The sequence below is a fragment of the Austrofundulus limnaeus genome, unplaced genomic scaffold (genome assembly GCF_001266775.1).
Source record: "Austrofundulus limnaeus strain Quisiro unplaced genomic scaffold, Austrofundulus_limnaeus-1.0 Scaffold267, whole genome shotgun sequence".
Classification (NCBI taxonomy): domain Eukaryota; kingdom Metazoa; phylum Chordata; class Actinopteri; order Cyprinodontiformes; family Rivulidae; genus Austrofundulus; species Austrofundulus limnaeus.
The window spans coordinates 287,880-301,446 of NW_013952669.1; the positions used below are offsets into that span (position 1 = coordinate 287,880).

At 39.9% G+C, this 13,567-nt stretch overlaps 1 protein-coding gene across 1 annotated transcript in view; it reads right to left on the reverse strand.

The window, feature by feature from the left end:
• The window catches only part of tmem117 (transmembrane protein 117), a 92,948-nt gene that overhangs the window by 3,928 nt on the left and 75,453 nt on the right, over positions 1-13,567 (reverse strand). The window contains exons 5-6 of the mRNA XM_014020821.1: positions 9,958-10,055; positions 6,924-7,083 (exon numbers count right to left, since the gene is read on the reverse strand). Of these exons, the coding sequence (XP_013876275.1) occupies positions 6,924-7,083; positions 9,958-10,055 (258 nt within the window). The remainder of the gene's footprint in view (positions 1-6,923; positions 7,084-9,957; positions 10,056-13,567) is intronic.

Consider the following 13,567-nt stretch of genomic DNA (forward strand, 5'->3'; position numbering starts at 1 on the left):
TATGTTAAGGGAAACTATTCATTATAATAAACCCAGATATAAGATTTTTTTCTTCTTTCTGCTTCCTTTCATTTCAAGTGTGATTTTTTTCTTTTTATTGTGTATAAAATTTTTAGTTTTAATTTTTAATGAAATGAATTAATGAATTAAACTGAACTAAATGACAGCAGGTAGTGTATTAATGTAAAACTAAAGATCCTGATGTAAAAACTATTATTTATCATATGTTAAGGGAAACTATTCATTATAATAAACCCAAATAAATCCAGTACCTCACAAAACTGAGCACTCCTCTCACGTTTGTAAATATTTTATTATATATTTTCATGGGATAACACTGACGATATGACACTTTGGTACAACGTAAATTAGTCAGTGTGCAGCTTGTTTAACAATGTGAATGTTCTATCCACTCAAAATAACATGTCTAATTCGCCGGCAACAAAAGTGAGTATAGCCCTAAGTGAAAGTTTGCTAAATTATTATTGTTTTCACACTCGTTCATAATGGTCACTGGAAATTTATTGTGACCCCTTATGGCAAAAACCTTGCTGCAGATGTGGACAAAAAGAATTGTTGCTCTATGTAAAGATGGCCTCGGCTAACACAGAGTGGTTTAAAAGGACAGGTTCCACTCAGAACAGATCATGCCATGGTCGACCATGTTAAGTGCACATGTTTAACCTCATATCCAGAAGTTGTCTTTTGAAAACAGACGTATGAGTGCTGCCAGCATTACTGCTGAGACTGAAGTGGTGGTGGTGGTCGAGTTACTGGAACCATGTCCTGTTGTCTGATGAAACCAAGATCAACTTATTTGGTTTAGATGGTGTCAAGCATGTGTGGCAGCAACACGGTGAGGAGTACAAAGACAAAAGTGTCTTGCCTACAGCCAAGCATGGTGTCGGGAGTGTCATGTTTGAGGCTGCATGAGTTCTGCCAGCTGTGGGGCGCTACGGTTCCATGAGCGAACCATGAAAGCCAACATGTACTGTAGACTACTCCCTGCTTTTTAAAGATCAGAAAAATCTGAAACTGCAGAATCAAGAGGTTTACCTAACTCAAATTATCTAATCTCTTTATTGATATTAACAAAAAATTTAAAAAGGTATTAACAAAAGGTTATAAAAAACTTCTAAAGTTAGTGATTAACAAGAGCGGTTATCCAACATCCAAAAACGAAACATTCAAATATACAAGTATTTGTGGAATAAGGTTTTAATACATGATCAGACAAAACATCCTGTTGCAACTAACATAATATCCACAGCTCTTATCTTGAACAGTTTGACTTACCACTGTGCAGTAAAGAAGAAAATATTACATCCACTTGATTAAAACGTTGCAAAAGCCTTCCTATAATCAGATTCACTTTGAACATTTCCACTGCCGCTGCAGGTAAAGCTTGGCTCTCAACCTCTTTGTCCTTGGATTTTGAATTTTGTAACACTTGCAAGATGCATTACAAAAGGCAGGGAAACTGCTGTAGGCCATTTCTCTCCGAAAAATTCAGAGAACCTCCAATACTTCTCTATATTTGCTCTTAGTGAGGTATTACTTATGCTTTGAATGTAAAAAGTAAGAAAAGTAAAAGCTCCACAAGAAGTCACATTTCATAACTTTAGCTAAGACAAACAGGAAATCTTTGAGAAATCATAGATTTCAACTGAAAGCATCAGTGCACACATATAGTTAAAGTCAAATCCCAATTTACCCCACAATTAGGAGTGGGCATGTCAATCTAAGCATCAATAAAATCGATAACAAAGTGAGACTAGATATCTGATCAATATTAACATGATAAATAAATACATTTGTTCACACAATATTTGTATTAATGACTTTATTTTTAACAAATAAATGAAAAACACAGTAATTCAGAGCCTCTTAGTAATTTCAAGTAAAAGTATCAGCGATTATTGGCCATTCAAACCCTGTGTTTACTTAATATCGGACTGATATCAAATTTCCCAGAATCGCTCACCCCTACCCACAAGCACATCATAAAGATATAGATGTTCCAGTTTTGTGATGGTAGGAGTAAAGGGCTCGACACACGGGAGGCGACGTCGCTCGCTCTCCATTCATTTCCTATGGAGCCTGTGCTGTGAGGCGACAATCGCTCGCCCTCCTCCAGCTAAGCGACCAGCGAAAATAGTGCATGTGAAATTTCGTGCTCGTACACGTAGAAGTGCACACGCCAGCTTGCAAAGCGACATATGAAAGTTGAAAAATGTTCAACTTTTGTCGCTGTCGCTTAGCGTACAACCAATCAGCGAGGGTTTCATTGACTGACCAATGAGAGGAGAGTATGCTACACACTGCAGTTAGCTAACACTTCACCAAGTGATTACTAAAAAGCTTTGTGGGACTTTGTTGGCGCCAGGGTGAAGTTATCCGGTAACTTTTTCCTCATAAAATTGTATCTTGATGTGTGTTTGTTTTTCAATATCATTAGCATCGCAAGATTTGTTTAGTTTACACGTCTGTAATGCACACCCCCTTTTTTGTGAACCACCAATAACCTTTGCAATAGGCAGTAGAAGAAACAATCAAATTTCATGAAGGCAAGCGACCCGAGAGAGCGATTCGCAACGCTGCCGTCGCTATCGTGTCCCGTGTGTCGGGTTTCACCCTGGCTGCGATGACAGCCATTAATCACTGTCATTTGACGCTCCCCGTGTGTCGAGCCCATAAGAATGGTCGATAAGCAGCTGAACAATCTACGTGCAGTCACGAAGTTCACCTTCCACTGTCACCGCACATCTTCCATAGTCTAACGCAACACACGAAGACAAAGCAGAGCTCCTGTAAAACCTCTCTCACTGCGTATGTGTCACAGCTTGGGGTTTCTTCCAGCTGGAATTTCCACTCTGAAATCCACAGTTCGCTTGGCAACAGATTTGTCACAGTTAAAGTGCCACTCTGGATTTATGCTTTTTTTTACTATCTTTATAAGTGTATGTTTTCGATACAACAGTTGGCTTCTAAAACTGGATTAGTTGAAGCAAAAATGCTGCCATTGCTGTCTGAGCACTTTTCAGCATTAAACTAACACGCCCACAAACTTCTGACCAATCACACAATAACTCTGTATGCTAAAGCGGGGAAAAGTTTGGCGTGGAACACAAGGCTGAGAACAAAATTACAGGATTTTTTTATCACGCAACTACATCAGTGAGAGCAGATTCAGCAGATTTGGATGAACCATGCAGAGGTCTTAAATCTACACAGCCAAATAAACAGAGGATATTCAAGAGCAGGCTTAAAATGAAGAGGTATGAGCTGTGTGAGTACAAAACAAAACAAAAACACACACACCCAAAGTTAGATTTTTTTATACTCTATTATCACATCTACTGTAATTTGGAGTCTAGTGTATTCCAAAGTATTATTTGGTATTATTGTTGTTGGTAATATATTAAGAATATCACACATAGGCATTCTAATATTGTGTCTGCCAATGTAAAGATGATCATTATTGGCATGTTGGCTTCATATTGTTGTCCCATTGTTCATCCCCTTGTGATTCAAATAAAGTGTCAAAATGTAGGGGCAGATGTAGGGCGAACACCAGGAATTATTATTAATCTGGATTATCTTTCAGGGCAGTAGTTCTGAAAGTTGGATTCAGGACTCTGTTGGTCATGAAACTTCCAGTAGGGGGTCTTAAGATTATCTAGAATTTATATTTTCCTTAATAATGGTTGTTATCGATATATTGCTGCAAATGTCGCAACGTGAAAAAGAAAAGTCATGAATCACAAATAAAGCAAGACAATCCCTGATAAAGCTGTTTGTGTTGTCATTCTGGCCTTTGTTCAGGCAGTGCGTGACAGTCACGGTCCACAATTTTATTTTAGCTTGTTGCAGTCTAACAGTCCATTCTGGCTTTTATAGTGTACCATAAAGATAAATTCAAACAAAGTCTTGCGAGTGAAAATAGAAATCAGTTTTGAAGTACCAGCTTCAGTACGATAAATAAATAAAATGTTAATATTAATGTTTTTAACATAACTGAATATTTAACATGTAAGGATACTATTACTTAAAACTTCAGCAAGTTGTGGTAAATACTTGTATTACTTATTAGATGCAGGAGAGAAATTAACACAATGATTTACAGTAAAAAATAATAAAGCTGTAACATTATCAAATGCTGTTTTAACTTAGCCAAAGCTTTTCATATATAAAATTTATAAACTAATTTTATGTATTAAATTTGAATTTGTGAGATTTAAATGTTATTCACTGATATATTAAATTGAAATGTGCTGAGGATGTGGGGAGAAGTAAAGTCAGTACAGAAAGAATCCAGCACACAGACAGGCACGTGTTGTGTTTTGATGTGCTTCCTTGTTTTTTCCCCATCTAAGTACAGTAGAATTCCAGCCACGCATTTCTCCTGCTACAATAAACAGAAAAAAAGAAATCTAGAGCTTTTCTTTTAGCACTTTAATACTGTTGCTTAAAACAACAGAGGTTCAGAGTAAAACATAGAGAAGCTGGTGGTAAAGCAGATCTTTTTAAGGGTAACATCTCAACACAGCACTGGCACAGCAATAATCAATCAAACATTGGCACAGATTTTAGTCTACAAATTTCCTCTAAAATTTATTCACTGGAAAATGTAGCAGAGAGACAACCTGTCTAACTTTATAGTGTGCATTTAACAGCTAAAAGCTTCGTTTTCCTCGACATGTTTCTGTGTCTTCTGCGAGCTCTTAAGATTGCGGAACTCCTCAGTCATTATCTGAACAGCATAACAAGTTAATGATGGCTCCCTTGGATATTAATGAAGTCCCCTCCTCTTCCATAGCTGCAGTATTTATTGTTGCAGCACCAGCAGGCATCACTTTTAAAACCATTTCTCCCACAAAATATTGAATCCTTCTGACAAATACCATATTTTCCACAAAATAATGAATCTTTATGATAAATACGGAGGGAAAATACTAACAAGACGCATTCACCTATGCAAATGTGTAGATTCTGACATACATAAAGAAATCTGAGAAACGGCTGAGAAAACGCAAAGAAACAGCACATCATCCATCCATCCATCCATCCATCCATTTTCTGTACACGCTTCTTCCTTTTCAGGGTCACGTGGGTCACTGGTGCCCATATCCAGCAGTCACAGTGCGAGGGGTGGGGTACACCCTGGACAGGTCGCAAGTCCATCACAGGGCCACACATAGAGACAAACGATACAAACAACCATTCACTCTCTCACTCTCACCTAGGGACAATTTAGAGTTATCAATTAACCTAACAGTCATGTTTTTGGTCTGTGGGAGGAAGCCGGAGTACCCGGRGAGAACCCACGCATGCACGGAGAGAACATGCAAACTCTACCCAGAAAGGTCCCCGGACCGGGATTTGAACCGGTGACCTTCTTGCTGAGAGGCGTCAGCTCTACCAACTGAGCCACCGGGCCGCCCACAGCACATCATTAAAAATAAAAAAATAAAAACCACAAAACCCCTGCTTCGAGGCAAATCCAGACAGGTCATTAATTGGAGGATTAATTGGCTTGAGAGCGCTTTCTCTCATTTTTCTCATGGAGATGTGAGAGAGGCTTTGGCAGTGCTCCAAGATGGAGGTGAATGAAGCTCTTGGGTGGGGGGGTTAAACGCGGTGGATGAGTTTTTATTGACAGGTGGAACGTAGAGACGGGCGCCGGTGGCGCAAGGGCCCTGTAACGACGCCGGCTAGCTCGCCTCGTAAATTACTGTCGTAAATGTACTGGCTGTACACCGCGCAGTGAATGGGTAGGGTTGTAAACAAATCACTGCAAGGGCAGAATGATGAACCGCCAACATGCGGAGGTCCAGATCAGCAGGAGAAGGGGGGAGTTTCGACTTTATGCCACATGACGTCCGTGGCTGAACGCTGAAAGCTAGGAAAGCACCTGTGTGAGGATATGTTTGAACCATGTAAGCCGAGCTAATTTAATAAATCTGCATAATCACAATAATTTGGTAAATGGATGTGGAAAAGACCAAAGTGTGAAGTAATTAGCAACCAGCGCAGCCAGGGGCTCCCCTCTTATAATAATAAATTGTTTCAATAAATACCGCCTGGAAATCACTTTTCCTGGTATGGCCGCATTAATACATATTAACGTGGGAATTATGACACTGACCTTCCCAGGTTTCTGTGGAGTGGTGTATTTGTAACACTCAGACATGCTCTCATGAAAATACTGCCTCTTTGTAATTTACATAATAAACAGATTAGAAACATATATTTAGGTGATAACAAATACTAGCCTTGCGGTGAGGATTCTAATGTCTGCTTAACAAGGCCAAGTGAAACAGGTTCATTATGGGTTTGGAATTTGTGTGTTAAATTGTGCTCACAGTCAGACAGACCTGCCCTGTGGTTCTGACTCATTGCTACTGGAATAAACAACACAAAACCAAAGAAAAAAAACCTTCTCTACATTTTCTCTTTAGAGAAAAGTTAGATATTTCTTTTTTGCTGCTCAGTCAAATAGATTTGCATATTCATGAGTCAGTGACCGAAGCTGTATTGATGAACACACTCCTGTTGGAGGGAGGACACTGGCTGGTGAGAAAAAAGGAAATAAGAGGGTGAAAAAAAAAACAATCTTGTGAGGTGTTATCATTCAGGAAAATAAAATCATAAGAGAGAAAAATCACTGGAACGTGGCCTAGGAGTGGGGAAAGGACTGGGGAGGGAAAAAAGAGGAAAAAAGGAAAAATGTGACTGAATTTGTGCCCAAGCCAAGTCGGAGCCATCAAACACCCTTTTCGCAGCTTTGTGCCGCAATGGACCCATTGATGAATAGGAAAAAAGGGGAACTGGCAAGATGGGTAGAGGGCTGAGCCAAGAGGTGTCCCAGCAGCTCCTTTTTTATTTTATTTTTTTTAATTGGCCACACGGGAGCTTTCTACCTGCATGACAATGAGAAGGTCGAAGACCAAGATGAAGGAGGCTAGGAAGGCTCTGGAGACCTCGTCGCTGGGCAGGAAGCCTCGGTTCAGGTTGTCCCAGCTGATCCAGTCGGTGCTGATGACCAGAACCACCACAGAGGTTAGAGAGATGAGAACGGTCCTGAAAGATAAGAGAGGAAGAGAAAGAAAAAAGACTTAACAGTGAAGGGACAGGAAGAGAAATGAGATCAAAAGATGGGAGAGAAATGGAGAAAAGAGAGATGAGGGGAGGGACGGTAAAGAGATATCTCTGACTGACGTCATGGAAAACAGACATCAAAACAGATTTCTCTGCTGTTTGCACCACCTGTCCAGATGCAAACTTTTTTTTATATATTTTCAAGAGTTTCCATTTTTTTAAAGCTCAGTTTGAAGTTTTGTGGACTCTAGAGCTTTTCGAAAACAATGATGTAACATCCTGTTTCAGGGATTCCCACTATTACCACCTGGCCCAAAAACCAATATAGCAAGAAAGTTATTATGCAACTGGCTTTTTCAAGACTGTCCTTTAAACTTTGATCAGGGGCTGAAATAGTAAATAACAGAAAAATATATATTTATATTTTTCACAAGTGGTACCAATCTCGAAACAAGCCTTTTTACAAGTACTCGTACAAAACATACCTGATGTGTTACAGTTGAAAGAAAATCTTATTTGTTATTTTTATTTATTTCATGCTGTATATTTTTTATGTATTTACACATGTAATACTGCAATGATTGTTCACTTTAATATACTCACATAAGGCCATGAATTCTTCACAAATTCTTCTTATCTTATTATTTTAGCGAGGTATTTACTGGATTAGGTTGTGTATATTCCAGTTTTATAGATGAACTGAACATTATATTTATTTTGCTGTAAATAAAGTTTGTTTTACGAGAGTTATACAGATTGTTTGTGAATTTTACAGATTTCTGAAGGTCAGTGTACTGTAGACAACTGAAGGTGTTTACATGTTTGAAGATGACTGTGCATAAAAGTAAACCTTGTCTAGCTGTACATGCGGAAAGAATGGAAATCAAACTCTTCCGCGCACACATTTCCATGTATTTACATACCTAACACAAAGCGGCTCGCAGTGATTGCTGTGGTGTTTCTGCACAAAGTGTCCTGAATTCCCTGTTTTCTGGGAAACATTTTCAGCAAAGCGAGGGGCAGCACAGAGACCAAGTATTAATTTTCTCTTTGTATTTTTCTCTCAATGTCATACAGTGGTTATTGCGCTGCAGATAGCGACTGCCAACCCACATCCCATTCCAGGAGTTTGGGAGATAAATTTTAAGGGTTTTAATATTCTGCAGAATGATTCTTTTCCTCTACGCTGCCAAATCTTTTGGCACTGTGCTTTACAATCTGCCACAGCCCTTTTCGGCGCCCACTGACGAGACTCTTCCAGCTGAGCATTTATCAATCACATTTCAAGCTCCGGATTCCAAATGATAGCTCGTCAAATCTCGCATCGATTATGACGGCGCGAGCCAGGACGTCCATCAATAAAACGAAGGGTTGCAGAAAAGTCACCGAACAATTCATCTGCTTGAATTCTAATTGCAAGAGAATCAATTTCACTCAAGAAAACGTTGAGGGTTTGTGGCCAAATGCTCTCTGAAGTTTAATATGTCAACGCCTCTAGTTCTGTGTGCACATGTTAAACACTTGTCAGACTTATTCACTTGTCCTTCACTTCACACTGTGACCTAAAAAAGAAACCCAGGAGATAGGGTTGGGCAATATTGGCAAAAAAAATTAATCACAATTAATTATGGTATTTAGCCGAAAATGATTAATTTGACGATTAATGCCTTGGAGTCCCTGGACACCCTTATGTCCTAGTCAAATGACCAATTTAGTGGGAAAGATTTGCTCTTTGTAAAAATCTGTTCCAAATTGTGTCAAAATTACAGACTTCAGGCTATACATCAAATTATAAATTGTGTTGGTAGATAAATAAATTACAGATTTTTTTCCCATCCATCCATCCATCCATCCATCCATCCATCCATCCATCCATCCATTTTCCGTACACGCTTCTTCCTTTTCAGGGTCGCGTGGGTCACTGGTGCCCATATCCAGCAGTCACAGTGTGAGGGGTGGGGTACACCCTGGACAGGTCGCAAGTCCATCACAGGGCCACACATAGAGACAAACGAGACAAATAACCATTCATTCTCTCACTCACACCTAGGGACAATTTAGAGTTATCAATTAACCTAACAGTCATGTTTTTGGTCTGTGGGAGGAAGCCGGAGTACCCGGAGAGAACCCATGCATGCACGGAGAGAACATGCAAACTCTACCCAGAAAGGTGAACCGGTGACCTTCTTGCTGAGAGGCATTGGCTCTACCAACTGAGCCACCCTGCTGTTTTTACGTTCATCATATCTGAAGCAGAGAGGAGCACCAAGCGGACTCTGCCTGGTGGCATTAATTGTATTAATCGTCAAGTGCCAAAAAGTAATCGATAAATGTTTTTCTGACTATTAATTGCACACGATACGATTATGCCCAACCCTACCAGGAGATCACGTTCACGTGTCAAGAATGATTGACAAGACGGTAGTAACTCACTGAACACCACTGGGGACTGAGCAATAGTGATAAAGCGGGTATAATCAGGGATTGGATCTATTAATCTGACAAATAATGGGCAAATCAGACATAGTTTGCAGCATTTGTTTACCACTCATTTCAGGGTCACAGCTTGTGGTATGAACAAGTAGAACGCAGGGTTGTGTCGCAACCTGCAACCTTGCTGTGTCCATCGATTTTCACCCTGTTCCTCTAATTAAAGGTGCTGACACTGACTGAAGGCAGATTAACACGGTTATTGACTGCACGCAACCCTGCCACAGGCCGCTGGAACGCACACAACTCTGCAGAGCATCATATCTTTTTCAATGATTCATTTGGCAAGCTCAAAGAAAATCTTATTGCCTTAAAATTATCTAGCGAAAAAGAAAATAGATAATTTTTTTTTAATTTAGGACATACCAGAAGAGGACGATCCTGTTGTTGCCTCGTTTCCAGAACCTTCTTGCAGCTTTGCCCCAATCTGGGTAGTGCTGGTCCTGAAGCATCATGTCTGTTACCTTTCAAAGTAGCAGAAGACAATATAAAATTGTTACAAGATGTAAAATAGATTATTTGTATGTAAAAATACGGAACAGAAGCAAGTTTGCTAGCCTGGGAAAGTAAAATAGTTTATAGCACCTGACAAGCTCACCAACTAAAGCTTGATGGACCAAAAAGGCAACATGTACAATAAACAAGGTATCCCACAGGCTCTAACACTTGGAGAAAATATTTTGTGAAACTGAAGCACCAATAGGTTTGTGAATTTGAGAAAACTCATGGGATTTCACTGTGCGATTGGAAACTGTTAAGTATTTCTGAATATTCTCAGCCTTTTTCGAGACCTCTGAACCTGAACGCCTCACACTCATTTTCCTTACTCACATCTTCTACACTGGATTACTCATGCATTTATAACCATTTATTACACACTTGCCTCAGTCATTCAGATTGACAAAGTGGCTAGTATAGCAGAGAAAAGCACAAAAATTACCTCTATACAGAAGTTTTTTTATTTTCTATTTTTGTGAGTAAAGACATACTCCAACTACAAACACCAACACCTTTAGAAAATGGTATTTTTAAATTAGAAAATGTCTGAACTTCAGCTACAAAAATAAAACAAATTTTCTTGAATAGTTTTGAAAAACTGCTTTGCAAGTTAATTTTGTGGTGATTTAATTGCTAAACTGAACGAAGAAGGCTTAAAACTTAAATTAAATCCATTTTCTCTTTAAATTAAATAAGTTTGCTATAGTTGGCTTGGGTTTACTGAGCTATGCCTTGGTCATGGTACGTTCACACCGAACGCGCTTTGAGCGGCAGGTGCGGCCGGTTTACATGCAAAGTCTATGGTGGACGCGCCTCTAGGGGTCGTGCGTCGTGCCACGTACGTTTTCGGCGGCGCGCAAGGAAGGCGGAAGAGGCGCAGAGTGTTTTCCACGCATGCGGTGCTGCGGAAGAAGCAGCCGCCAGAGTTAAAAAGTCTGAACTTTTCGCCGCTCCACGTGTATCCCACTGAAAACCGAAACAGATGGACAGGAGATCTTTACCTGAAATCGACCGTGTGCAGTTGGATTTTCTGGCAGGATATATCAGCATCGATGTGGGTCAGCTGCTCGGGACAAAAAAAAAGTCCGTCAGCTGGCAGCTTCTGGAGAGACGAAACCGAACAAATCGTCTCTAAATCATCTGGTGAGTTAATTATGTGCTGTGCGCAACATTCACTTTCTCTTTAGTAAATATATCAAAGCCATTTTCTTTTATTTTATTTTTAATTCACCTGCTGAGGACAGACGTTCCTCCCACACCCAGCTGCAGCCGCTGCTGTTGCTTCTCATTCCGGTCTGAACATAGTGCGTCCAACTTGAGGCGTTTTGCGCTTTTTTGCTGCTCAAAACACGTTCGGTGTGAACGTAGCATTATGCTGCTCTGGGATTTGACTGCTAGAGGACAAATCAAGCACATTTCCTCACTCTGCTTCTCTTTACTCTGTTTATAGGCAGTTATTGCTGTCAACTGAAATTGACCTTCGATCAATTACTGTGTTTGTGTTTCTTTCTTCTGCTGGAAGTTTCTGCTTGTTAAAAGTGAATTGTTCCATCCCCACCAATGTGTTGCTCAGAATGGGAGATTGTGTCAAAATATAGACCAGAGAACTTTTACTAAATGGTCTTTCGTAATGTTGTGTGTGCATGTATTGTTTTATAATAAGAATGAATCAATTCTAAATATGTTTTGGACTAAATTGAAATAGTGATCTGAACTTGATTTTGTTCAGAGATAAGAAAGCGACCCTTTGAAAGAGGAAGAATATCTCTGCCATGACAGCATCCATTGCTTGAGAACAAAATATTTTATCAAATTATAATAAATGTGCAATTTTCTGTTATTTGCATATAGATTTGTACCAGTTAGATAGAATGTTATCACAAGGAAGACATTTTCTTACAGGTATGCAGAGTTGTATTAAAATTTGTTTAATGAATGTGTGTACAACACTATTTTCCAGGCAACTGCACAAGGTTAACTTGTCAGTGAAATGTCTCACAGCAAACAGCAAAGCTTGTGTCAAACAAAAAAATAATTAAAAAATAAGGATTCAAACAAAAAAAAGATGCTCTCATCTAGTGAAAACAACGCAGAGGAGCCAAACAGGTCACCTTCAAAGTGCTCTTTGGAATTAATGAAATATTTAATAACTTCTGAATAATATCAGGAACAAGCTCCACATGGCCTGCCATTCTTTTTAGCGCACACATCTGTCTCCCTGAATTACCTTTTTACTCGCCTTTTCCCCTTGCTCCTCCTTTCTGAGCACAATTCTACATTTCCCTTTCTCCTTCACCTCTGCATATTGCTTCTTACACCTCCTGCACTCTCTCTCTTCCCCCTCTCTTACAGTATGTACTGTAGAATGCTAATGTGAGTGGTGAAGCAGCTTGTCAGGTTGTCTCAGCTGTGTGCATGCAGGTCTCCAAACCCAAGTCCTCTCTCCACAGGAAGTCCACTCCCACTGGAGCTCTCCTCCTCCTTTATGTTGAATAATGAACAGAGGAAGGTTTCTTCTTCAATCTACTCTGTCCCTCCTTGTGCACTATTGTTTCCTCTGACCTGCCATAGATCACCGTCACATGTTACTTTAGGGATTTGCAGATTGAACTCAATTCATGTGGATGGATGTTCTGCGGCAGTAGGTGTCACTTTCGACCAACAACTCAAACTTGATAAAGGCATTATGCCTGTAGTTCAGTAATTTCACTTGGAAAATCCATCCATCTATTTCCTGTACCTGCTTCTTCCTCCCAGGTTGCAAGGAGCTGGTGCCTATCTCCAGCAGTCAGAGGCAGGGGACACCCACGACAGATTGCAAGTCCATCACAGAGCCACATAAAGACAAAAGAGACCAACAATCATGCTCCGACTCACATCTTTGGACAATTTAGAGTTACTAATAAATCCACAGTGCATGTTTTTTCAGTTTTGGGAGAAAACTGGAGGTCCCAGAGAAAACCTAATGTGTGCACAGGGAGAACATGCAAACTCCACCAAAAAGACAAACTTGCAACTTCCTTGTTGCACTTGAGAAATACAGTGTGGACAAATAGGGCCGTCCCTGGCCAATTTCGTGCCCTGGGCAAGAATTTCACTGGTGCCCCCTGCGCAATTTTCTAAACCTCCCTGACAATTTACCCTGCCAATACTCAGGCTAACAAGCAGCTGTTAAGCTGTTAGGGTTTAGAAACCTCTTAGGGTCAGCATCTCATCAAAGGTATCCCAAGTCGAGGTGATGTCTTTAAGTAAGCTGGCAAGAAAGCAGGTGATGATGCAGAAATCAGAGAGCAGAGTGCAATTATTGACTGGCTTCAGTCTTAACAGTACAAAAATTATTTCTCAACTTTGCTAAGTTTCTCTTTTATAAGGGTTTTTTTTCTTGTCTGCATGACTTGAATTACCAAAACAACAGCAAAGATTTTCGGAATAAGAGGCTTTGACACAGCATTTTCAACACGGAGCTCTGCTACCAGCC